Source organism: Salvia miltiorrhiza, chromosome 2 (assembly GCF_028751815.1).
Source record: "Salvia miltiorrhiza cultivar Shanhuang (shh) chromosome 2, IMPLAD_Smil_shh, whole genome shotgun sequence".
Lineage (NCBI taxonomy): Eukaryota > Viridiplantae > Streptophyta > Magnoliopsida > Lamiales > Lamiaceae > Salvia > Salvia miltiorrhiza.
This window is the reverse complement of record NC_080388.1, coordinates 40766096-40792425: the sequence shown is the minus strand read 5'-3', so window position 1 is coordinate 40792425 and position 26330 is coordinate 40766096. Positions and strand designations below refer to the sequence as shown.

The 26330-nt window shown below is 36.3% G+C and overlaps 2 protein-coding genes and 1 non-coding gene across 8 annotated transcripts; all 3 read right to left on the bottom strand.

Moving 5' to 3' along the window:
- Nucleotides 1-5809: 5809 nt before the first annotated feature.
- Nucleotides 5810-10599, bottom strand: LOC131013439 (serine/threonine/tyrosine-protein kinase HT1). Of its 6 annotated transcripts, none has more exons than XR_009097698.1 (6): nt 9856-10055; nt 8480-9608; nt 7799-8254; nt 6331-6421; nt 6124-6219; nt 5810-6056 (listed from the first exon to the last, which is right to left on the bottom strand). XR_009097698.1 is itself a non-coding variant. In XM_057941522.1 (5 exons), the coding sequence occupies exons 2-4, from the start codon at nt 9233-9235 to the stop codon at nt 6419-6421; spliced, it is 1215 nt and encodes a 404-aa protein (XP_057797505.1). In that variant the 5' UTR covers nt 9236-9608; nt 9856-10055; the 3' UTR covers nt 5810-6219; nt 6375-6418. The 6 variants fall into 6 exon arrangements, 4 of the variants coding, with proteins under 4 accessions (XP_057797505.1, XP_057797504.1, XP_057797502.1 ...); XR_009097699.1 differs by having other exon boundaries at nt 6375-6421; XM_057941522.1 differs by having other exon boundaries at nt 5810-6219; nt 6375-6421.
- Nucleotides 10600-13833: 3234 nt separating this feature from the next.
- Nucleotides 13834-13904, bottom strand: TRNAG-GCC (transfer RNA glycine (anticodon GCC)). The gene has a single exon. It is a non-coding gene; the product is annotated as a tRNA-Gly (tRNA).
- Nucleotides 13905-15915: 2011 nt separating this feature from the next.
- Nucleotides 15916-18280, bottom strand: LOC131013438 (L-type lectin-domain containing receptor kinase VII.1-like). The gene has a single exon (XM_057941517.1). It carries the CDS (start codon nt 18120-18122, stop codon nt 16080-16082), a length of 2043 nt encoding a protein of 680 aa, XP_057797500.1. The 5' UTR covers nt 18123-18280; the 3' UTR covers nt 15916-16079.
- Between the last annotated feature and the right edge of the window lie 8050 nt (nt 18281-26330).

Genomic DNA, 26330 nt, shown 5'->3' with positions numbered 1-26330 from the left:
AAAGTTCTTACACTTTTCTTACACAAGTACAATTGTGTAAGAAATGTGTAAGATAGGTAGTTAAGAATTGTACAAAATCTGAGAAATGTGCATTTATTGTAAAGTCACGTCACTTTGAAACCCTAATATACCCTATGTTTGAAAAAATGATGGTATGTTTGAGTGTTATAAAAAATTAATAAAAAGGCTAAAAATTCACATTTATGTATATTATGAAAAAAAAAATACGAAGCTAATGGATTAACTAGCCTCCGATAAACCCTAGCCGCCGGAACTAGCCGCTTAGAAAAAATTCCCGGTGGCTAAGATTTATTGGAGGCTAGTTGATCCATTAGCTTCATAATTTTTTTTTATTTCATAATATACATAAATGTGAATTTTTTAGCCTTCTTATTAATGTTTTATAGCACATAAACGTGACCTAATTTTCTATTTATTTTTTTAAATATATTTTCTGAAAAAAGAAGTACATATGAGAGAAGGAATTTGACCAAATTTGGTTTATTATGGGGTAATAAGACTCAATTTATTGGGATTATTTGATTGAACTTAAAATAAAAGAACAACACATAAAACAATAGAGTAACACATAAAATAATCATAAATTTTTGATAAAAAAAAAAACTTCGAAACTCATATATTATGAAACCATACAACATTATAGAGCTTACCACACAACTACCCGCCGATAACCCCTAGCCGCACTGGTTTTTATTTTTAATAATATCATTACTCATTAATTTTAACCGATTAATATCTTAACTAGAAGGTCTTATTTTTAATGATAATCGGTAAATTTATTTTTAATTTAATTTTTAATTTTTATTTAATTATGAATTTTATTAAAAAAATTAAATCCCAAAATCAAAGGTCTTACTCTGCCACACGGCCCATACCTACAAATGTATTTCTAGATTAAAATTTTGGTACCTGAAAATTTAGTAAGGTTGCTAATCATTTTCAAACAATTTTAGGGGGGTGTATGATAGATAAGGACTGCTTTGAGTGAGCCAAGACTACAGTTAAAGAGAAGATATCAGAGGAAAGGATAATTTTCATTCATAAGATGAACCAATCCTCATACAAACAACATACTAAATAGCAAAAGCGGAGACAACGACTGATACTACTGCCACACTCTTCAGCCATCCTAACAGAAAGGAAAGAGACAGGAGAGGGGACCATTCTTGGAAGGACACTAACAACTAATAACTCCAATACATCTCATAGTCTTTGAATCTTATGGGTGGGACTCTCGTGCGCTCAGCTACGCCATCTTCAGTTGGGCCTCCCTCATTTGGGCCGACTCTCACACTTGTTGCTGGTTCATCAGCCTCTTCAGGCCCATTTGTAATAAACTCTCGTTCTGTATCAATGTAAGCTAATTCGAACTATAGATTTTTTATTCGAGACAGACATAAGTCTACAATATAATTTGTTAGCTCAAGCCCGCGCAAGGTTAAGGGACAATATAATTTGTAAATTTTATTTAGATAGTCATCGTTCATTAATTATTAAATAAATCCATTTCAGAAAATAATTATTATATAAAATATATAATTTAAATTCATATTTAGTTAATATCCGTAAGCTCATCTAAGCTCGTATCGATTTTCTAATACTCATCTTGATACTCAATCTTGAGGTTGCCAGTACTCAATCTGACTCGACACATTTACATCACAAATATGCACACACACACACACACTTATATAACCTTACTATGTTAACTGTGAAGTAGGGACGTAAATGAATCACATAATTTTAATTTGAGTTGGTATTCGATTCGAATTTTTGATATTTAAATATAAATATAATTTTTTTTATTCAGTTAGTTATCAAATACAATTTAAAAACTACGATATTCAATTCGATATTTAAAAAAAAAATTACAAATAAATATAGATATATAGATATATATGTATAGAGTGAGGTTCAAATGAAACTACTAAATAAAATAAGAACGGAGAATCATTTTTCGCATTTGATCATTAAAATCTACGGTGAATGCATATCATCTTCGTGGATAAATGCAGCATCTAGTTTCAAATTTTGAAGGCAACGAAAATTTTATTTTTTTCGAGTGTAGTAAATTTAACGGCGAATACACTAATTTTTAGCATATATTATTGAGTTTTAGATAAATATATTGCATGTGAGGCTCCATCTTATTTGAAATATTATTTTTAATTTTTTTTTTCCTTAAAAAATGTGAATTGCATATATTCGACTCAAGTAGGAAGTCAAATCGAATAGTAGGAAATTTCAAATTGAATATACGATTTATATTGTTTAAAGGGTTAAGTATCAAATACACCCATAACATAGACACCCCTATCACGTCCAGTCCCCTATACTTAGGGATGTCAATCCAGCCCAAAACCCATTGTCCGACCCGAATAACCCGAAAAATTAGAGGGTTAGGGTTGAAAAATCACAACCCGATTATAAATCGGGCTAATCAGGCTAGCCTGTTCGGGCTGGCTGGTTGAAGCGGGCCAGTCCGTCGGGTTGTCGGACCAGCCCATCGGGTTACTGAATTAAAAAAAATCGAAATTGAAATTTAGGGTTTCTTTCACTTTCAGCCTTATAGCCTTCCCTTCACTCAGCGAGCCTCCATCCCCAACATTTCTTCCTTCAACCATCGCCATCGGTCAGAGACGCCTCCAAATCCGTCGTCCGTCGTTCGTACCACCGATCCGGCACCACCTCCAGCCACCGGTCCAACACGAGCACACGAGTCACATGACGCCTCCCTGCTCGCCTTCTTCACAGCTCATCTTCATCCAATTCGCATCTTCCAATTTAATGGCTTTTGTTTTCGTTTCTGAGTATTGCAATTTATCAGATGAAATGAATGACAAATTTGTTGTCCCACTTTTCATGTCCACCGCTTATTACACTATCATGTTATTATAGTTTTTAATCATTTTTTGGTTTACTAACCTTGTATTACTTCAACAGCATCTTTATTGTTTGATATGAAGTCGGATTTTATTGAAGAAAAAAAATTTTCTGATCAATTCTGGTTGCTAATTTTGTCGTGGAAATAGGAGTTGTGATTTATTGTGTAGCTTTGAGGATTTGCTAATGAATTTATAGCACATGAGTTGCTTTTGTATGCAGAATACTGTTAATTTAACGAACCTCGCAAATTTTTGAGTTTTGAGTTTTTTTGCTTCCAAATGTTATCAATGTTGAAGAGTGTTACTCAAATAGTCAAATGTTTACACTTCATATTTATTTTTGAGATGCTTTGATTTATGATTTTAAACTATTGTTGTTATTTTTTATAACAAAGTTGAACATTTTATTGTTATTAACTTATTTTATATATTATGTAATCTTGAATATCTTATATTTTTGCATTTCATGCTTTGCTATATAATTTATATCTTTAATATCTCTGTATATTTTATACATTATACATTAGATCATTAAGAATAATAAAATACAAATGATAATTTTATTTTTATGGCTTTAACCTGATTAAACCGATTTGCTAGCCCGAAATCCGAACGTTTAGGGTTAGGGTTGAAGATTTACAACCCGAAAAAAACTCCAACCCGATTAGTCCGCACCCGATTAACTCGGAATCCGATAGGGCTAGCTCGAAACCCGGTGGACTAGCCCGATTGACATCCCTACCTATACTAGACATTAGATCAATCAAGCCCCCGATGTCCAAAATTCGGTGCAATTAACCCCTCCCACTAAACAGTTGTGTAACTTCATTAAGTATTTAATTTTTTTTTTCACAAGTGGTGGGACCCACCACCAAATAAACCATAAATGTCAACATACTGACATTTGTCAACTTTCCAAAAAATAAAAAAAAACAACCCAAATCTTTTTGAGTCTCAATTCTTTCTTGAAGCCATGATTCCCCTATTAGCTCTGTGTGTATTCCTTTTTCTGTTGATAATTCCTTCAATCATCTTGTACAAATTATGCTGGATTCCTCTTCGACTTCAACATTTAATGAATCGCAAGGAATCAAAGGCCACCATGCATGTTCCGGTGAGACAGACAAGGCAAGATTCCGACGAGACAAGATTTTGGGAAGATAGACGAGGCAGAGTATGACCGCAGGCCATTTTCGGCGAGCTTGGCGAAACAGAAAGGGTGGAAAGACTTAATTGTATCTAAATTAGTGGTGGATCCCACCACTTGCGAAATAAACAAATAAAAATAAAATATTTAACGGAGTTACACAGCCGTTTAGTGGGAGGGGTTAATTTGACCAAATTTCAGACATCGGGGACTTGATTGATCTAATGTCTAGTGTAAGGGGCTGGACGTTATAGGAGTATGTATGTTAGGAGTGTATTTGATACTTAATCTTTGTTTAAAATACACTTATCAAAAATTGAAATGAATTTTCCATTCGATTTGAAATATTCGCGAATCAATGTACGAATCAAATACAAATAGCAAACAAGATTCGAAAGATATTCGAATGACGATTGAAATATGTAATCATTTTTAAGAATATTAATCGAATCTAATGGTATTCACTTCAATTCGATTTGTTTAAATCCCTATTATGAACAAAGTATTATTCTAATAAATAAATACTCCATCTGTCACACTAAAGGTGGTCTGTATTCCATTTTAGATTGTCCCACTATAAGTGACATGCTTCCATAAATGGAAAAATTTAACCCTTAAAAAAGTGTAGGCCCTACCACTTTTATTTAACCAATTTACACTTTCTCCTTAATTCTCGTGCCAAAAAGTTTTGAATCACCTATAGAAAAATGTCACAAAAATTTGTTATATTTTTAAATATAACCAAATTTACTTATATTTTTATGTATAACGAAAGTATATAGATACATATATAGGTGTGGTTAAACTTATGTAACAAATTTTATCACACATCTTTTGGTGTCATTAAAACTATGTACCAGCTATACAATTTTGTTGAAGTGGAGTGTGTTCTAAAAAATTGTTATTCCCTCCATCTCATTAGGCTTGTCTTATTTCTTTTGGGTACAATTATTAAGGAGAGTATAATTAATGTAGTAAAAATGTGGGGTCATATTGTTTATAGTATAAAATCATTACCAAATATAAAAACATGACAAGATCAATGGACAAACCAAAATGAAAAACAAGACAAGATCAATAACGGAGGGAGTATTTCTTAACCGTCTATTAAAAAGAACTCATGACACCAATTTTCATAAATCCAACCAAAACGAGTCTAGACATCCACGTACTTGAAATGTGTTTTGTCTAAAATCTAAGACTCTTGAAGCTTAATATATTAAGACATACAAAATAGATTGAAATGTGTTAGACACGACTCGATCTATTTTTACATCCTCGTGATATCACAAGTAGAACTAGTCAATTTCACAAATATCTGATTCATGTATCTGTGTGTAATGATATATAAACACATACAAATTTGAGGTCACATCAGTTATTCACAGATATCATGCATAATTTATTACAAGATCAACCTCTCCCCAAAAAATATAACTCTAATATAGTAATATGTGTGTGTTGGCCCGGTGGGAAAGTGGTTAATGATTCGAGGCTAAAGTCTGAGGTTCGAGTCTGTCACCACGTGGTCTTTTAAAATATTAGTTTTTCCTACCCAAAAAAGAAAAGACTATAACTCTCCCAAAAAAACTTTCAAACCAGATATCCCTTCAATTCATCATTTATCAATCAAACACATGATTCTTCGCGCTCATCAAACAATCACACTTTGACAACAAATAACCTCTAGTCTGTCGATATACGACCACATAACACAGTTATCTTCTAAACCTAAAAACATAGGTCCAGATTCAGGTGACGAGCACATAATCTTCCTTACATTGCAGTTAATGAGGTAATACTTTAGTACAACATCGAAGGCAGGAATAGTGTGATATGAACGAATGAATATCTCAGACACATGCATTGAATACCTAAGTTTCACTGTGCCTAGGTTGGGGGCTTTCATCTTACTGTCCAGATATCTGATAACGCAATTAAGGTAAAGATATTTCGGCCATACCTTTTCGTTGCTTTCTGCCAAAAGCTCCAAGTTGATGCAGCTATGCAGATCAGACAAGCAAAGTCAATAAATGGGCAATTATTGTAATGACACGCTGAGAGCCTTACCTAATTTATCACAGCTTATGCCTGCAGTTTTGCACAGAAAAGTAATATCATAGGCGACGCATGAATGATATTTCAAGCCTAGTACTGGTCCATCACCTTGTGTACAACGAAACAACATGTTATTCGACTCATACCAAAACAATGGGCGCATACGACTCATACCAAAACAATGATAATAAACAGAAGGCCGTAAAGAAGTGGACTTACAGGATATGATCGGGGAATGAACTGTGGTTCTGTTTGGTATGTACCTGCAGTAAGGAATTGCTTCGCCAAATATTGGAAACGAGCTCACTCACTGTCACATAGAGAATCAAGATAATGAAAATATCCTATCCAAATAATATGTTAGTCATGAAATAATACAACAGCTGCAGTGCTAATGAACCAATAGATTATCCACTAAGGCAAACAATTCCTCAACTGTGACACATTCAGACAACATGTAGTACAAATTATAAAGCTAACCACATCGAAACTCGTACAATTTCGTATAACCAAACACAGGCAACAAAAGTAGGTGTAGCGCGTAAAGCCAATATCAAGAGAATGTGTAGTGGAAAATAAAAACGGCAAAGAAATATCACAAGCGTTTAGTCTAAAAGAGAAAACAACTGATAAATGCAACCATAGTTAAAAGCAAATGATTGCACAGGATGCACTCAGCTTGCAGAAAAGTATTTGCACAAGTGCAGGCCTAGATCTAAAATTTCAGATACAGCTAAAATGTAAATTACAATATCAAAAATAAAATGAAGTAGAAGAAAACAACATTTATTGTGACCTTTTCTAATTACAACGGGACCTAGTAACACTACAAAAGCCAGATCACCCAAAAAATCAGGAAAATTTAGGTTTCGGCATGGGCGAAGAAGAAGTGTGGTGAATAGGACCGAGTTTTTGAATCCAATGAAGCAACCCCTTTTTATGGTCTTGGCAAGTCGGGTTTTGTACCAGATTCAGGGTTCCATCACGAGCATATGAAGACTCAAACTCTTCAAGTACCTTGACAATCTGCCAAAACTCAGGCCTCTTATCAGGTTGTGAAGACCAACATTGTTCAATCAAAGCCTTCATGGCAGGTGGGCAATCCACCGGAACAAAAGGCCTCAAGTTCTGGAAAATTCGAGACAAGGTTGCTTTAGTATTGTGAAGAATCAAGAATGAGATATTATAACTTTTGAAAATTTTCTAACATAATCGCCATCTCCAAGTCCACCAATAGTTATAGCTTGATTTTATTACAGAAATTTTCACCCAGTGATAGCTCACGCCATTACAATATCGTTGGCATACACAAACTAGCAAGCTAGGATTAGATGATGAGGCCATGATTCTCTGATCATAATTACTTCTAATAAGATAGAGATTTACTTCTTTGAAAGATGTTCAGCTATAATAAGACCATAAAGTCTCAATTTGAACAAACCCCCGCTCAAAAGAAAGGAGAAAAAATGAAGAATATGAATTTTACAAGAAGACCGAGAATTACAGAAGAAAGTATTTTAGAAGCAGATTCCTATTTGCCAATAAAACAAATGCACAAGTCATGTTCTTCAATTTAATATAAATCAGAATGATGATGCATCAATGTGGCAAACTTTGTTATATCATATATGCCCAAAATGTGCACCAGAAGAAATCATGCAACTACCAAAGAACAACAGTTGCATACCTTATTCACCACAGCAAAAGCAGCTTGTATAGGTGTCATATCTTCATAAGGGATTTTCCCAGCCACAAACTCCGCTAGAATTAGACCGAAGCTATATACATCGACTTTCCTCCCATAGGGCTTCCTTTTGATCATCTCTGGAGCCATCCAACGGTAAGTACCCGGGTCATCTGCCAGAAGATCACGGCATGCCTCCTCGCAGGCAATACCGAAATCAGCAACTTTAAGGTGAAAATCTTCAGTTAAGAGAATATTTTCTGGCTTGAGATCCCTATGAATAACTCGCTGTGAGTGGATGTATTCCATTCCTCTTGCAATGTCCAAAGCCATGGAGATTAACTTTGGCAACGGAAGAGTTTTCTGCTCAAGCTTATGCAAGTATGATCTCAACGATCCCTCAGGCAAATACTCTGTTATGACACAATATACTGGTGCCTCTCGACATGCCCCTACAAACTACATCCAAATACAATTTTAAAAATCAGGTATGTACTAATCCAATATCAAACAAGACCCAAAAATAGAAGGCAAACTTCATACCAATGCACAGAACTTTCTCAAGAAAAACAAGAATTGAAAGAATGGCACAAACACTCCTTGCTTAACACATTTAATCCTTCACAAAGAAAACAAGAACAGGATAACCATCAAGTGAACAGAGGATGATTCGGACATGAGTACCTTTATTACATTCGGATGGTGGAGACGAGCCAAGAGAGTAACCTCTCGGCTAAACTGGTTCTCCAACCGAGCACGAAGGGCTCCATTTTCGTCATCATCTGGAACTCTGATAATTTTCACTGCAACAGCCTCGTCCTTATAATTCCCATGGTAAAGCTGACTGTGTGCCCCATGAGCAAATCTCAAGCCGAGAAATAACTTTGAGAGATCAACTGTATGCTCGTCTGCAGTTTCCACAGAGGTGACCCTCCCAGCACCATGATCAAAATACTTAGTCCACGTTGATTCTTTATGACTCTTGGTCTTATCATGAAACTTAACGGAGGCAAAGTGCCTAAGAGGACTAGTATTACTCGGTGACTTGGACCCAAGATTTTTCGGAGTACGAGTAGCTTCTAGGGCATCTCTAGGAACCAACTTCCCATGAATCCCCTTCTCTTGATATTTCCTCCGCGGATGTGGGGTCGAGAACCTCCTCTGGATGGACCGGGCTTCCTCAAAGGTGTCGGAGAGCTTCACTTCCGGGCTGGGAGACACAGCCCGATGCTTGTTCTTGGCAAGGCTTTGCTGAACTTGGACAACATTCGGCCCTGCTTTCAGCAGACTAGAAGTGGATTCGGGTCTCGATTTGAGACTCGAAACTCGAGTTGGCAGAGGTGCAACAGAAATAGAGGTCAATCTGGAAGTATCCAAACGGTTGTAAACAGTATGAGAGAATTTTGTTCTCCTAATCCAAGAACTAGCTTCTTCATCCATTCTTACAAGCTTTTGCTATCTTAATTCACCGATTTTCTACTTCTCAATCAAGATTTTCCTCCGAAATATCAGAAAAAAGCCCTAACCCCATCAAACTAGGAAGAGAGAGGAATCGAACTCCATCTCCATCAAGCTTCAACAACCATCAAAACTAATCGATATCGAAATCTATAATAGAACTAACACCTCTAGAAATCAAGTACCCACTTTGAAACTTGAAGACACTAGCAAAACAATCACAATATCAATCTTGAATCCATCAATACTACGGAAACTGTTCCATACCTCGTTAAAATATGACTACAAAATTCCCAAAACAGCAGAACCAAAAACCCTTTCAGCTTTAAAGTCAAACTCCACCTTCCTTCAAAGCCTGGAAATCACTCACAGACAAAAGAAAAGAAAAGAAATAAACACGCTAACACAGCAAGAGCCAATTAAATATAGCATAACAACAAAAGTGTACTCAAATGGCTTGAAATTAAAGAAACACCAATCATTATAAATTATAGTAATACCTCATTCCCCACCAAACAATAGTAATTATTGCCGCAATAAAAATTACATACATCCCCCAAATCACAAAAAAATACACACATAAAGATAGGATCTTGACTAACCAAAAGGGTATATCTCTCAAAAAAAATATGATTATTCTTGAAATTCAGGAAAAACTGGAAATTGTGCTTCGGATGAAAAACCCCATGTCCGAAAAAAACACGATGATTTTCCCAAGCTCGAGGTCCATATAGAATATTATTTGACACACAAATGCAATATCAACGCCACATGAATCAAAGTCTCCTTTTTCACATACTTGTGTTTATATATATATATATAAATTTATATATACGTGTTTTATACGGAGAGAGATGAGTGATTCCTTGGTGGACCCGGTTAAGGTGGAGCGTGATGGTTATGGTGTGAGGTAGGGTAGGGTCCACTTTTTGGAAAGTCAATAGTGGACAGAGAGAGAGAAAATCAGGAGAGAGAAAGTTTTGTACTAGCTAGTGCAAGAAAGAAGAATACAAAAGTCGCTATCTTGGAGAGGAGAATTACATCGGAGGTAAAGAGGCATGAATTAGACCAAAAATCTAAAAAGCAAAAACTGGGATTTACTTTTTTATCTTTTTCTCTTCGTAACGAACCGAAAACAACGACTCCCCAAAAATATCCCATCCCCGAAATTTTGCTTCTCAACCCTAATTTGTTTAATCTCACTCAATAAAAATTTACCTCACAAATCTCTCGATGCTGGTGGGCAGCGCTTCACCGCCGCTGCAACGGGAGGCGGGTGGCTGGCGGTGTGAAAGAAGGGCAAATTTGGCTAAGCTGATCAAAATCTAGGGTTTCAAACCGTCAATTAGTTACCAATTTAATATATAACACGATAATTGAAATTTTTGCAAATCGCTAAATTATTGTACTCCCACCGTCCCGTGAAGCGTGACTCACTTTCCTTTTTGGGTTGTCCCACGAAGCTTGACCTGTTTTTAAAAATGACAAAAAATTTACCCTTTATTCACCTTTTCACTTTTTCACCTACCACACTTAACACACAAAATATCAATTTCTTAATTTTCGTGCCGAAAGAAATGGGTCACGCTTCATGGGACGGAGGGAGTATACAGTTACTTTAAAAATAGGCCGAGAAATTTAACTAGCACTTTTGAGGATATAAATAAGTTATTCCTATTCCATAAAACTAAGAGTTTTATAGCACTTTTGTTGTAAATTTACAAATACACACTTAATGGTCCCACATGCTTTTTTAACTTATTCAATATTCATATAATTTGAAGAGAGAGAAAAATATGTTACAAGTAGTTCACATAATTACTATAAATTATATGATGATAATATGAGAATATTTAGATCAGAATCACTAACCTGAAGTCATGATGTATTTTGTATGGAGATTTGATCTTCCGGAATACGGTATTCTTTTGAATTTTACAGTCTCTAATGGAAATAAGAATACAGAAAAGCACTTACTGTTTTCTAGGAACAGACCCCATATATATATAACTTCTCAAGTTATCAATATTTATTATTTGATCCCTCAACAAATAATAAATACAACATTTAATATATACATAATATAAAGAATACAGAAAAGCATTTACTGTTTTCTAGGAACAGACCTCATATATATATAACTTCTCAAGTTATCAATATTTATTATTTGATCCCTCAACAAATAATAAATACAACACTTAATATATACATAATATAATAGTATTCAATTACATTAATTATATATATAGGGGTGGGCTACCGTGATAGCATATCTTAAAATAAGAAATAAGAGCAGATTCTAATGTATGAATTTTATGTAGAACACGTATGAATTCGCTGTATAAAGGTATGAATTGTGAAAAATAAATTTTTGCTACATTTGGGATTCGAACTCAGAACCATAAATCCATCAAACATGATTACGAATCAACCGTAGATCTTGATGATCTATGGGCTGAAAATGATTCTTATTTTATATCTTAAGAAATGCTCTTATTTTAGCCCTCCTCTTTATATATATATATATATATATAGGGTTAGGTTCAATGAAAAATGCCTAAATGTAAGAAAGAAGAGAGAAGTAATCTCATCCGTTGATCTTATCTAATCTAACGAACATGATTTATTCACGCCATGTTCAACGGATTTTTTCGTTGAACATTAGTGAACATATACAATATTTTTGGGGGTTCTGGGTTTCGACCCCCCATATGTTCAACGAAAAAATCCGTTGAACATGGCGTGAACAAATCATGTCTGTTAGATTAGATAAGATCAACGGATGAGATTACTTCTCTCTTCTTTCTTACATTTAGGCCTTCTTCATTGAACCTTGGCCTATATATATATATATATATATATATATATATATATATATATATATATAGGGTAGGGTTAATATAAAAACCCCTCTTAAGATGAAAACTAAGAACCAATTTAAAGCCATTGATTTAAATAAAATAGAGGGCTGAGATTAAACTACAGATGCACAGTTTCAATTGCATAGATGCACAATTTCGATTTGCTTGAGTATTTTACATTGTTGGTTTCAATTGCATAAATTGCATATTTTTTAAGTGCACATTAAAATATAATAGATGCACAGTTTCTTTTGTTGACTAAATCCTAACCATTAGATCTAATATTTAAAAGGTCAAGATTAGGTTCCTAGTTCTTATTTTAACAGAGGTTTTTATTAGAACCTCTTCCTATATATATATATATGGTGTGGTTCTAGAGAGAACTACATTATTTGTGAGAACTGGAGAACCATCAAATCTAATGCATCCACTGTAAAAATTAATGCATTCGCTGTTAAAATTAATGCACTAAAAAAATTAAAAAAAAAATGCTCCCTTCAGGATTCGAACCCAGGATCTGTATTCATCCAACAAGATGATGCATCCACCGTAGATCTTGATGATCGAATGGCTGAAAATGGTTCTCCGGTCTTCTTTTATTTATGGTTCTTTCTTGAACCTCTCCCTATATATATATATATATATATATATATATATATATATATATATATATATAGGGTGTGGTTCTAGAGAGAACTACATTATTTGTGAGAACGTGAGAACCATCAAATCTAATGCATTCACTATAAAAATTAATGCATTCGCTGTTAAAATTAATGCACTAAAAAAAATAAAAAAATTGCTCCATTCAGGATTCAAACCCAGAATCTGCATTAATCCAACAAGATGATACATCTACCGTAGATCTTGATAATCAAATGGCTGAAAGTGGTTCTCCGTTCTTTTTTTATTTATGGTTCTTTTTTTATTTATGGTTCTTTCTTGAACCTCTCCCTATATATATATGTCAACTAATTGGATCAATTTAATCCAACAAAATATACTATGTTTATTTAATTTATTTGATGGGAATTTAAAAGATATACTATTAAGCATTTCAATGCCTTTATATCTATAAAATTATATTTTTTATTTTATAGGTTATATAAGGAGCCAACTATCTCAAAATGGGTCTCTCTGAAAATTGTCACATAAAAAAGACATCAATGGATGGAAACTTGGAATTGAATAATGATTCTAGCAGTGGTAGCAGTAGGAAATTTGAAGATTCTACAATACTTGTTTACCTTCTCTCTATATATATGTCCCTTTCACTCACGAGAAAAATGAAGTTTCAACAATTAATCAGGTTTCAAAACGATTTCCATTTTGAAGATTATGCTAAAAATCACATTCCAATCTGCCAAGCATTTGCACACTAAAACACGTGACGCAACAAAAAACTAGAAACTCAAGAACTTTTCAAACCAACTTTTTCAAAAGTTTGACTAGTCTACAACTACAAGTCAATTTTTACAGTATCATATCATGTAAACCACGATTATTAAAAATTCAGACTCGTGTGAGGATTAATATAATTTGGGAATATGTTTTAAGATATTCGTCAATCATACGTGAAGAAATAAACCACAAAAATAGGGTATAATGCTTAAAGATATTCTTTACAAAATTTATTGACATTAAACAAAAAGTCAGCAATTTTTTTCAGCCCAATAAAATTTTGAAATTTTAAAAGAAAGAAAGTTAATAAAAATTAAATGCACCAGCCGGGAATCGAACCCGGGTCTGTACCGTGGCAGGGTACTATTCTACCACTAGACCACTGGTGCTTCATGCTTAATCCTCTCACGAAATTTTATTTCAACAATATGTTCCATTAAACTTTAATGTTATTGAATTTCTCTCAATATTCGACTTTCCCACATCCCTTCGGAGGACATTCTATATAAATCTAGAAACTAGTGTTTTACCCGTGCGATACACGGGATTACATATGTTGTTAAAGTTTTATTGTAATATTCTCAAAGATATTTTTGTATAATCTCTAAAATAAATGAGTTTTAAAAATATTTCATTAATATACAACTGTTATACCAATTATATTACTACTAAAATATATTTAAGACTATCATTTTTAATTACATAAAAATCAATGTAAAAATAATAATACATGAAAAGACAATTGGAAACTTCTCATCTTATTATTATAAATTTTGGAAAATTTCTTTATATACAACATTTGTAGTAGTCGAACATTCTATTTTGTCTTCATTACATATCAAGATTTCAGACCCCTTTAACTTGTCTTCCATCATTGCAAAACCACACCAATTACATCTACATATATAAATGCATACCAATAATGTAGATATATCAAAATGTTGAGTTTATAAAAATATGAATTTTGAGATTATCAATTGAATATGCATGTATAAGGAAATAATGAAATAAACACATTACCAAATAGCATATTGTCATTGCAATGGAGGCCAATTCTTCAAAACTTTTAAAGTTAAATAGTTGGCGTGGAAAACCTTCTTCATAAATTTCAACTATATGACTACTATTAATAAATTTAATATAGTAGACATTTGTCGTTGTTCTATATTTTTCGTTGGAATCATGCATCACCCAAAAAAATTTTATGGCATAAACACTGTCTTCTTTCAAGATATGTTTGAACTTGGGGATCAACGTGCGATCAAGTGTAGCATGGATGCGGTCACCCTATATTAAAAAATAACTAAATTAGAAAAACATAATAATGTTGCAAAAATGCTTAAATACGCAATAGTTTAGTGAATAGAGAATTTTTACCTCACGATCATGAAAAATACACTCATAGCTGATAACATTATTGGTGCTTTGAGATGAGCGGTTGTATGCACGCACAAGTCTCATTTTAATTGTAGATCTGACATTATTTGGTTGCAAGTTTTTTACTAAAGACCACATGGTCGGCATGCTTGTGATTAGAGAAATGATGAATATCAAAATGAGAAGGGAGTGTAAGTAAAATTTTAACACAAAAAGTTAGTTTATATAGGCCATGAGGATTCACATTTCATGGGAGATATATATGAAACTTATATATTTAATATATTATATTAAATGAGATGCTCAGTAAGAATTAATATGAGATATTGCTAGAGTTCGTAAATAAGTTTTTATTCTCTTGAATTGAAAAATATTGGCGACTTTAAATTTTAAATATTGGATATTTATATAAATTTATCTAAAAAAATATAAATTCACAAAAATAAAGGATATTTTTCACAAAACTATAAATTGCATGATATAAAAGAGCACTGTATAGATTGTAGCAAGTGGGCCCCGCAACTTATATATATCATCCTATGAATTAGTGAACTTTCTAAATATAAATCAACATTCCAAAAATAGATTGAGTAAAAGAGCGGGAAATTTTTTTTGCTAGATGGACCAGCTTTTATATATGTATAGATTTTAAATATTGGATATTTATATAAATTTATCTAAAAAAATATAAATTCACAAAAATAAAGGATATTTTTCACAAAACTATAAATTGCATGATATAAAAGAGCACTGTATAGATTGTAGCAAGTGGGCCCCGCAACTTATATATATCATCCTATGAATTAGTGAACTTTCTAAATATAAATCAACATTCCAAAAATAGATTGAGTAAAAGAGCGGGAAATTTTTTTTGCTAGATGGACCAGCTTTTATATATGTATAGATAGATTTATGTTCAAACCCCACCAATCTCTTCTCAATTAGAAAAAAAAAAATCTGACTTCCCACTTTTCCTTTCATTTCTGTTATGGTTAATTGCCAAATAAATAACGAATAGAGTCGTAAATAAATAAATCAATGATATACACCGTGATAGATAATTAGATACAACAAGAATGTAATCGAATATCACCCCTCACTAACATCTACTATAAAACTAATCTGGGCCATGAAATTATCTACAAACAGTAATATATCACAGTAATAAAAAAGAAAAAGAAATAACATCATCTACCCTCTACAACAGTAATATCACTCCAAGAGAGTGACATGGTAGAAGACATCCCCTGTCTAATTTCATCCAAAGTTGGATGCAAACCAAAACCATTTCCCAAATGCATAGGGAAAACCTCTCCATTTCTCATCTTCTCCAAGAGGTAAACACTCATATCCTCTCCTTCACCTTCAACCTCATTCCTCCCTTCAAACACCTTCACCACCTGCCTCATTGTAGGCCTTGCTTTGCTATCTGGATGAGCACACACCAACCCCAGCTGCAATACCCTCTCCGCCTCCTCCGCCTCCACCTCTCCCCTCAATCGAGCATCCACCACGTTCACCAACTCGCCTCTCCTAAACATCTCCCAAACCCAATCCACCAAGGGTGGCTTGCCTGCCTCAATAGGCCTCCTCCCACACATCACTTCCAAGATCAAGGCTCCATAACCAAACACATCCGCCTGCGTTGATGCCCTCCCGGTCTTCACAACCTCCGGTGCTAGGTACCCTATCGTCCCCACCACCTGTGTGGTCCCTGCAGCCTTGTCATGGTCGTGCATTCTGGCCAGGCCGAAGTCACCTAGCCTCGCGTTCATGTCCCTGTCGAGCAGCACGTTGCTCGCCTTGATGTCCCTATGCAGCACCTTGGACTCCCACCCCTCGTGCAGGTATAAGATTCCTGAGGCCACTTCCCTCAGGACTCGTATTCTGTTTTCGAAACCTAGCATCTTGCTCACATCGCACTCAAACACCCTTTGATCAAGACTCCCATTTTCCATGAAATCATACACCAAGATTAGGCTGCCTTTCTCCTTTTTGCACCATCCTCTCAATCCCACCAAATTCCTGTGCTTCACTCTTCCAAGGCTCGATATCTCAGCCAGGAATGCTCTCATTCCCTCTGCGTTTTCATGGGAGATTCGCTTCACAGCAACCTCTAATCCTCCATTCAGCACCCCTCTGTAAACCTTGCCATTCCCACCAATTCCAATCACATTTTCATCAGCAAAGCCTTTAGTTGCAGAGTCGATTTCTTGATAAGAAAGCCTATGAGGCCAGTACTCCATTTCCCAATCCTCCATTTCCTCTCTCTCTCGTCTCTCTCTCCTACTCTTTCTGACAAACAAGAAAACATTTGCACAACATACAACACCAAGAATCAAAACTCCTGCTGTTAAACCTGCAATAAAACCTCTAGTTCTATAAAACGGCGTCTCCGGCAGCTCAAAGGACGGCAATCCCGCCGTTATCAACCCCTCACTTAATGAAAAATTCGTATTGCTATAACTCCAAGCTAGAATTTTGTGGCTCTGAGTCATGTTCCCGGTCGAAGCAGTGAATCCAACATACATTTGATCCTCGAGAACCTGAGAAAGATCAATAGAAACATTCAACAATGGCTGCCGAGGCCTCGTCACACCCACAGGCGCCATTGTAACGCTCAAGACTCCATCAGTATAATCAATCCAAACTTGATACGTTCTCCCATTATTGAGGTCCAACTGCTCGAAGGAATTCCCCGCAGACCAGTAGCCCGCTTCACTTGAATTGAGCGATGTGAGCGAGTTCACATCAATTCCGACGTGGTTAGCGTTGATGTCGTCGAATTCCTGGTTCCTGAAAACATCGAATTCAACTCCGAATACGTGATTGTTGGGGTCTCCGTTGTTGGAAAAATTCAGGAAACCTAAATTCTGCGAGGAGGCCGACTCGATTCCGTCGTCAATTCCGGCGTAGGGGACGAACAGGAAGACCATGCCGTGGCCGGCGAGGCGGCCGGCGAAGGGCGCCATGGCGAAGATGAAGGAGGTGGAGAAGGGGAGGACGAGCGATGTGTTGGGGTCTTTGGTAGGGATTTTGGAGGGGTAGAGAGCGCGGCCGATCTCGAAGCCAGCGTCGCCGGTGAGGGAGAGGATGCGGGAGTCGAGGGTGGCGTTGCCGTAGTAGGAAACGGCGGAGTCATCGAAGCCGTTGAAGAGGAAATCGACGGCAGAAGTGAGGTGGGCGGTGAAGATTGTTGCTAGGATGAGTCGGTGGATGAGTTTCTTCATTGCATTTGCAGATTAGAGAGCCAATCCAAATTTTGGAATAACTGCATTGCTGTTTCTCTCAGTTTACATTATTTTTTCTAGAGAGAGAAAGAAAGAGAAAGGGTGGGAAATGGAAAGGTCGTATTAGCCTGCTCATTAAATTCAGCATGTAGAGTTCGACTTTGATTTGTTAAACAATGGACTCTGGATAAAGTAAATTCGATACAATTAATTTGAATTTGTTTATTCAAACTCATTCAATTTGCGTGGTTGTTTAAGTAAGCTCGTTGAATAAACTAGTTTGATATAATTTATATTTCAATAAATAATAAATATACAAGTTTTAATAATTTTATTTAAAATAAATTTTAGTAATATATTACTATCATCTTTGTGAATAAGTAGTTTTTTTAAGAGAATATGTACTCATATAGCCATATTGAGCAATTTTTTACAATTTCGATTCAAAATACTCTTGTTTGCGCCCCTTCTCTCCCTTTCTCATTGCCCCCGCTGCAACGTAGCCCCGTGGCCGCGACATTCTCTCGCGCCCTTTCTCTTGGCACAAATGGATATAATTGTGTCAAGTGTACCTAATTGTACCATCATTCAATTTTCAGTCACAAATGGACATAATTGTGTCACGTGTACATAATGAATGACACAATTGACACGAATTTATCCACTTGTACCAATTGTATCATCATAACCCTTGCTCACTATCTCGCTGCCACATCGCCCCGCAGCCGCTGGCAAGCTAGCGGTCGCACCTTCTCTCCCTCGCCTGTTCTCGCTCACGCTGCGTTGCCCAGCGGCCGCACCCTTCTCTCGCGCCTTTTCTCTTGGGCACAAATTGACATAATTGTGCCAAGTGTACTTAATGAATAAAACAATTGGCACGGATTTATTTATTTGTACCAACTAGTGTACCATCATAACTCGCACGCCCCAACCCGAACTCGAAGCCCAACTCGCGTGCAAACTCGAATCCGGTCCGCCCTAATTAAGGCAAAACAATCCTAAAGCGTAAAAAATGATTAAAATTTGTGTTTTTTAGATGGAATGCCAAATAATAAATTTCATTGCTCAATATGACTATCTCACAAGTTGATTTTTTTTAAAACAAAAAGAAATAATGAATCATAAGTTGTAATTATCTGTCGAAATATAATATTCATGTCATTGTTAAGCATATCAATCGTGATGCTAATGTATTAGCTCACCGTCTTACTAGACTCTCTAGGGACTTTCTTCTACCTAAGATATGGGTTGAGCCACCATCTGTTGTGGTAGCCAGTCGGCCTTCCCATTGTTGTTTGCAGCTGCAAGCCTGCAATTAATAAGAGATGATGTGCGAGCTTCAAAATGTTAGAGATACAGTTCTTGCAGGAGTATTACACTTGAAACAGAAATGTAGAACATCATAATTACAATGAACTAAACTATATTGAGATTACAAGAATGAAAAATCCGTAGAAAATATAGCCGAGTTGAGGAGGATCCTCTATTCGCAAGACGAGATACGCCCCGGTAGTGCTCTCGGTATGGCGTGTTGTCTCCAAAGATAAAATGGCTTCGTCTCGTGGGTAGCAGCACCACAGACCAACGAGCTCCGGCGAACTGAAACGAGGCGAGGACAAAACTCTGAACTATATGAGTGCAGAGTGAAAGCGTGAATGCAGGATTTTTCTAAGTGTGTTGGATGCATGGAGTGACTGTCCTATTTATAGGCACAGTCCACTTTATGGGGGAGCCTGCAGCATTAATTCCTATGGAGTTACAGGTAACTTCCCTCCCGTCCAATAATGACGGGAGTTACGGAGGTGTGGAAGCTTCTAGCTAGGAGACCAACGGGTCCTCCCGTCGGGTCGAGCCCCTTGTGCACGTGTAGGCCCAATCGAATTGGGCTTCGTTCTTTGGGCCGAGAAATCATTGGTCCAAAAAGATAAGGTCAGTTGCGAGCTAAGGCCCAAGGACCAGCCCAAAGACCAATTGCCAAGATCCAAGTCCACGGCCAAGGTCGGGGACTGGGTGCCGGGTGGGCGGCGGCGGTGGCGCGCGCGTGTGGGCTTTGCAACCCATCACTTGTGCACACAGTGTTATTATATGTATTGATGTAATAACTTATAAACTATAATAATTATTGTCCACAATTCAATATGGGATAAACATTAATATCTCTTTAATGCTTATCACTTTCCCACAACTCCACATTTCAAGTACCCAATTGTGGAGTGTTGGCCCAATAATCTTTATCGTTTTTGGCCCATTTCTGGGCCCAGCCCTCCCTCAGCCCATTCCTCCCTCTAACCCTAAAACAAATAACCCCCATCCGTCTCTCTACCCCCGAAAACTCGGCTGCTACCCCTTCATCTCCCTCCCCAAACCCTAAATTCCCTCCAACCCCTGGAATCCTTCCCATCGAGCTCTCCAACCCATTAATGGCTACTCCTCTTTGTGTTCCCAAACTATTAACTCCCCTTCACCCTATTTATCCCTGCTACAAATCTTTCCATCGGTGCAAGTTTTACACACTGTTTTTACTTGAAAGGCTCTGCTATTCCTTCTTGAAGTGTCACCGGATTCCTGTTCTTGGTCTCCTGTTGGTGACTGTTCTGATTGAGTGTTTGTGTAGCCAGATTCATGACCATCAAAATTCTATTGAGTGTTTGAGAGTTGACCTCCTCTGTCCACCTGAGTCGTTTGTGCTGACTGTTGTTGCCGGAAGGGCCCCCGCCGCCGTGGGAAAAATCTGAGCCAATAGTGTCTCTGAGACATAATTTTTCCCACCGATTAAACTCTGATTTCTTTCTTTATTCATTCATTTACGTTTATTCTCTGTTATTTAAAACTTCTAACCTTCTTGGTGGTTTTATTTGCAGGAAATAGGACTTGAGAGAAAGGCTCTGGAATAGTAAAGAGGAAGGAAAAGATAGAAGAAGATTTGGGATCCTAGATTGCTTGAGCAATCGTGAAGGCGACAGGACTATCGGGAAACAAGTGGTGAACCCCCGACTAGGCAAAGATACCCAACATTGGTATCAGAGCTACGGGGACCTAGCCAGGGCATCCACCAATAGCATCACCTTCACCCTGCCGCCCTTTGGCCGTGCCAACTCGCTCTCGACGAGCAAGGACTCCTGGTAAGTTCGATATCTCCCATTCCTGGGATAATCGGCTCTGGTAAATTGGCTGGAACCCTAGCTCCTAGATCTAGGCTTGGGCTTTCTGTTTTCTATGCAGAATGTTGATGTTTGTTGAGATTATTTTTTGAACTATGTGGTTTGAATGCTCTCTGTTTTGGTATCTTGCGATCTTCCCCTCGTGCTTCCGCTTATTGTTCTTCTCTGAGGTTTTCTTGCTCTTTCTCCTGTGAACCCTAACATTCTAAGCTTGAGAGCCTTGTGCTCGGACTATCTCTTGCTTACAGTCCAGTTCGTCTGGATTCCCTTAAGGGTCTCCTCGTGCGAGTAGCCTGGATAGCAAGTATAGTCAAGGGTTTTCAGAGGTTTTGTGTCTTTGTTTGGATCTGCCCTGTGTTTTTGTTCTTGTTCTGAAAATTGGTGAAACTCATTAGCTTATGAGTTTCTGTTACACTGACTTTACTTTCCTGGTCAGTTCTTGTTTGGAAAGCAAATTTAGGGTAGTCCTGAGTGAATCCTTGCTCCACAGATCAATCTGTGATGAGAATTGGGCTAGCCTCAGCACATTTTACCCTTGTTGTTTGTTTATCTGCCCAAAATGGTTCTTTCTTGGCATCTTGTGTGTTGTGCTTGTTGTTGTTTGTGTGACTTTGTGGCTGCTATCTTGAGTATTGCTACCTGCTGCCTTTTGTGTTTCCTTGACATCTTGAACAACCTGCATTTGGTACCATTTAATGGCAGAGATGATGCATTTGTGTTTCAGGATTGGAAAACCAAAATTGAGTGTATTTTGGTTAAAGAAAAGGTTAATAAAGCTATTTTAACAAAGATTGATGCATCTGTGACTGATGAAAAATTGCATGAATGATAGTGCTAGGGACACTATTTTATTGAATTTGGGCAATTATGTGGTTAGAAAAGTGTCACATCATAAATGTGCAAAAGATTTGTGGGATAATCTGACTTCCCTATATGCTGCATCCTCTTAAGTGTCTACATGGTCTTTGCAAAATCAATTTATGTCTTTCCAAATGGACCCTTCAAAAGATGTTGATGCCAATATGGATTATTTCAATAAACTGCTCCATGATTTGAAACTTGCTGGTGATGATTCCATTGAAAAATATACTCCTCAAATTTTGTTGGGATCAATCTATGAGTCTTTTGCTGAAGTCAAATCTGCTTTGAAATATGGTGGGTCTAAAATCACGTGTGATATGATTGTGACTGGTCTTAAGGCTAAAGAAAATGAACTTAAATTTCTGAAATCCAAGCCTTTGCATGGTGAAATTATATATGTTAATCAGAATAATCATAAAAATCAACACCACAGTTTTAATAAGGGCCTGAACTCTGAAAATCCTAAGGACTTGGTTGCTGAAAGGCAAAGAGAAGAAAAAAGGTTTGATCAAACTCAAAATCAGAATAAAAACCAAAACTCTGATAAAAAATCTAGAAAAGTCTGCTGGAATTTCAGAAAACCTGGTCACTTCATAAATAGGTGTAGACAACCTAAAAAGAACAAGAATTTTGTGAGTCATGAGCCTAAACAGCATGCACGATGACTATGATTTTCAATATATTAACTACACCAATGTTGTCTCCAAATCTGTGCAAAACAGTGAATGACTCATTGATTCTGGCTGCACCTTTCATGTCACACCTTTTAAGCATTGCTAAACATGCATTTTTACCTCTTGGTGTGTCATATTTGATGTTTAGTTATGAGGATTTTGTGTGTTTGATGGTTTATTTGAGCTTATATTGGTTTATGGTCAAGAACTTGTCACTTCCTTGTGTTTGAACGAATTTTCAGAAATAATGAAGCAGAATTTGGAAGAATTGGCTGAAATACAAGTTGTAGTTTCTCTCGAGAGGAGTTCGTGAACACAAACGGATCATCAATCGAAGTTTGGACGAGGAAGAACGAGCTAAAACAAAATTTCTGCGCAAAGCTGTCAGGACCTCGTCGAAAATTCGGCGCCTCATGCGGGCTGGGCGCGCAGCCGCGCCTTGGGCCGCATGACAGAACAGATTTTGCACGATTTTTCTATTATTTCAGCTATTTTTCGATCCTACAAGGTTTTGACCTATATTTTGAGACCTAGGGCATATAAATACTCCCCAGAAACATATTGAAAAGACATTTTATCAACCTTTCATCATATTTTATTTTTCCTGAGAGCTGTGAGAAACAGAGAACGGAGCAAGAGCAAGAACTGAAGATTCTCGATTCTACTACGGTTTTATTGTTGAATATTTTACAGTTTTATTGAGATATTGATTTTTAGTCATATGTCTATGTGTGGCTAAAATCCTTTTTTTAATTCCCAGGGTTTAGGGAGTAGACATGATTTGAATTGGTGACTGTTTGATTCAAATAATTGAGATTGTTATTCCTTTTTATGTTCTTATTATAATTGTTTGTTTTATTGCTTGATCACCAATTTAGCATAATCATAGGTTTTAATTTGAGATCGGGAGATGATGATTATTACCTGAACTAAGAACATAGAACACATTTATTTTAATTCTAAAGGGAATTGATAATTGTGAGGGCATTAATCATATGAACTTTTAGGAGTTACATGTTAGAAGTGTGATCCAGAGATGGTAGCCTTGCATGTAATCAACGGTTTGTATGCCACGGGAGTGGGTATGAACTAGCTTAGAGATTGCCTTAGGAATCATCTTATTAATTAAATTGAATATGTTAGTTAGGAGAATCTGTTGAAACCTTTGCCTTGGGAAATCTTCTCTTATCAGTTTCTCTGTTTCGCAGCTTGATTTATTTTGTTTCTTGTTATTTATTTATATAATTTTAAAAACAAAACTCTTAATTTCGTTTGTCCAGATAGTAGAATAATTTAGGATAGGAACTTGTTAATTCAGTCTCTATAGTATACGACCTTGCTTGCTACTGTACACAATTACACTCGTGCACTTGCGGCGTGTTAAAAAATTAGCGAACAAGCAATAAAAATTGATTGTGCAAGTCTGTTTGCATAAAAAGTACATGTGTTATATCATGCACGATGTCGGTTTGGAATTACAAGTGTGGTTGAGACATGGTACTTAAACAATAATATCTCTAAGTTTGAAATTTATGATTTAAATTATTCGAGTCAAAGATTTACCGTCAAACCCGATTAATTTAGGGGGTGTATTAGTTCAAGACTTTAATAGATTTCTACAGACTTTTAAAGTCTGGGTGTATTAGTCCAAGACTTTTAAAAGTCTATGAAAATCTGGATGTATTCGTTCAAGACTTTTAAAAGTCTATAAAAATCTGAGTGTATTCGTTCAAAACTTTTAAAAGTCTATGAAAATCTGGGTGTATTTAAAAATCTACGGATTTTATCATTGGTCTGATTCCCATGGATTTCATTTAAAAAATACACATAAACAAATCTGAGCTCGGACCACGAGAATTCACAAATCCTGCAAATCCCCACGCTCGCTGGGTTCTAACGCCCGCGGCCAAGAAGCCAGCGGCCGCTGGACCCGCGCGCCCGTTGCCAAATATGATATTAAAGACAGACAGAGAGAGTGATGAGCATCGTCATGCACGTAAATATCCAGTATGTTAATAAGTATAAATTAAAAGAATATGTGGATTAAGGTGCCACATGGCCCACATTCCATGTCTTGAAAAGAGAGTATGCATGTTAAAATTTTGGGTGGGCGTGTTAGATATGTGAATCATTTCATAGGTAGTTATGTAACACAATTTCACCAAATCTGCGTGCTCGCTGGAACCCAGCAGTCGCTGGGTATCCAACGCTCATGGGCCCCTAGCGGCCGCTGGAAGTGGGTCTAGTGCTCGTTCAATTCCCGCGCTCGCTGGGTTTGTGGATTTCAAGTCCGAAAATATCACGCCAAATTCTTGCTAATTCATTAAAAATCCGACCAAGAATTCATTCAAAATCATGAAGAATCCGTGAGAATTCTATAGACTTTTAAAATCAATGGACTTTTAAAATCTACATAAATCTTGAACTAATACACCCCCCTTAGTCAGAATTAACACAAATTGATCTATCGGCTATCATGTCCATTAAACTTAAATAAATACTTATACCATATTAAAAAAATTAAGATTTTAATTTAAAATTAAATTTAAATTAAGTGATAATTTTGTAATTATAATAAAATGAATCTATATTAAATTAGTCACTTTGTTATAGTAAAAATAAATATTGCGAGTACATTTTTTAAAAATTACTATTTTTTTATATAAAAATACAAATTTATACTTAACACAAAAATACTTAACACTTAACCATTTTTTTCTCCATCTTCTCCCTTTCTCTTTCCCTTCCGTCACCTACCGTCGCGGCGGGCGCCTAACCTCTACATTATTAATCTACGTGTTATCACTGTAATTGTTGGTGGCGATCGTCATATCCTGAGCTGTATATTTAATTTGGTGCGTGAATCTCTTGCACTTGGATAGCTTTTTTTTCAATATGTTTTCGCCATTATATCGAATAAGCTCATGTCTGTGGGGATTTTTGGTATGACATCGCCAATTTCCAAAGTCGTGCAAGTATCAAGACACACTCTTTGGGATTCGTGGGCTGTAGTTGTGCTAGTTAGATTTTAATAATCGCGGATGATGTACATGGAAATCGCCCGTTACATGTTTTGCACTCAAAATGCGGTTTGTTTTTTCTCTGTTGCGGCTGCCGAATAATAGCATCAACCAATTGGCCATGGTATGTTTGTCCTCGAGATCTCATCCTTCTCTACGTCTCTTCATGAAGTTGCCGGACTTGATTTTTGATGAATTTGTAGGCGAATGAATCTAATTTCTCTAGATCTTCATCATGATGAAATGCTTCACCATCTCCAGGTCTGTTAGCGCAACTCTTAGCCTTGTTGTCGAGTGAATTGTTGCAACTGCAACTTTGTAATGTTTGAAATGATTAATGTTCTTGAATTTACAATCAAATCGATGAATTCACAACTGAATCGTTAGTATTGGTCGTGAATTATTCGAGTTTTAAAACTTGAATTCACAACCAACACTATTCCTAGGTGTGGTTTGAAGTTTTAAAACTCGAATTCAAAACTGAGTAACTAG

Coding starts and splice junctions, on each gene's coding strand:
- LOC131013439 (XM_057941521.1), bottom strand. CDS start 9,235: ATGGATGAAGAAGCTAGTTCTTGGATTAGGAGAACAAAATTCTCTCAT. Junction 8,255..8,479: donor ACCATCCGAATGTAATAAAG/GTACTCATGTCC, acceptor ATTTGGATGTAG/TTTGTAGGGGCATGTCGAGA. Junction 7,240..7,798: donor CTTTTGCTGTGGTGAATAAG/GTATGCAACTGT, acceptor CGAATTTTCCAG/AACTTGAGGCCTTTTGTTCC.
- LOC131013438 (XM_057941517.1), bottom strand. CDS start 18,122: ATGAAGAAACTCATCCACCGACTCATCCTAGCAACAATCTTCACCGCC.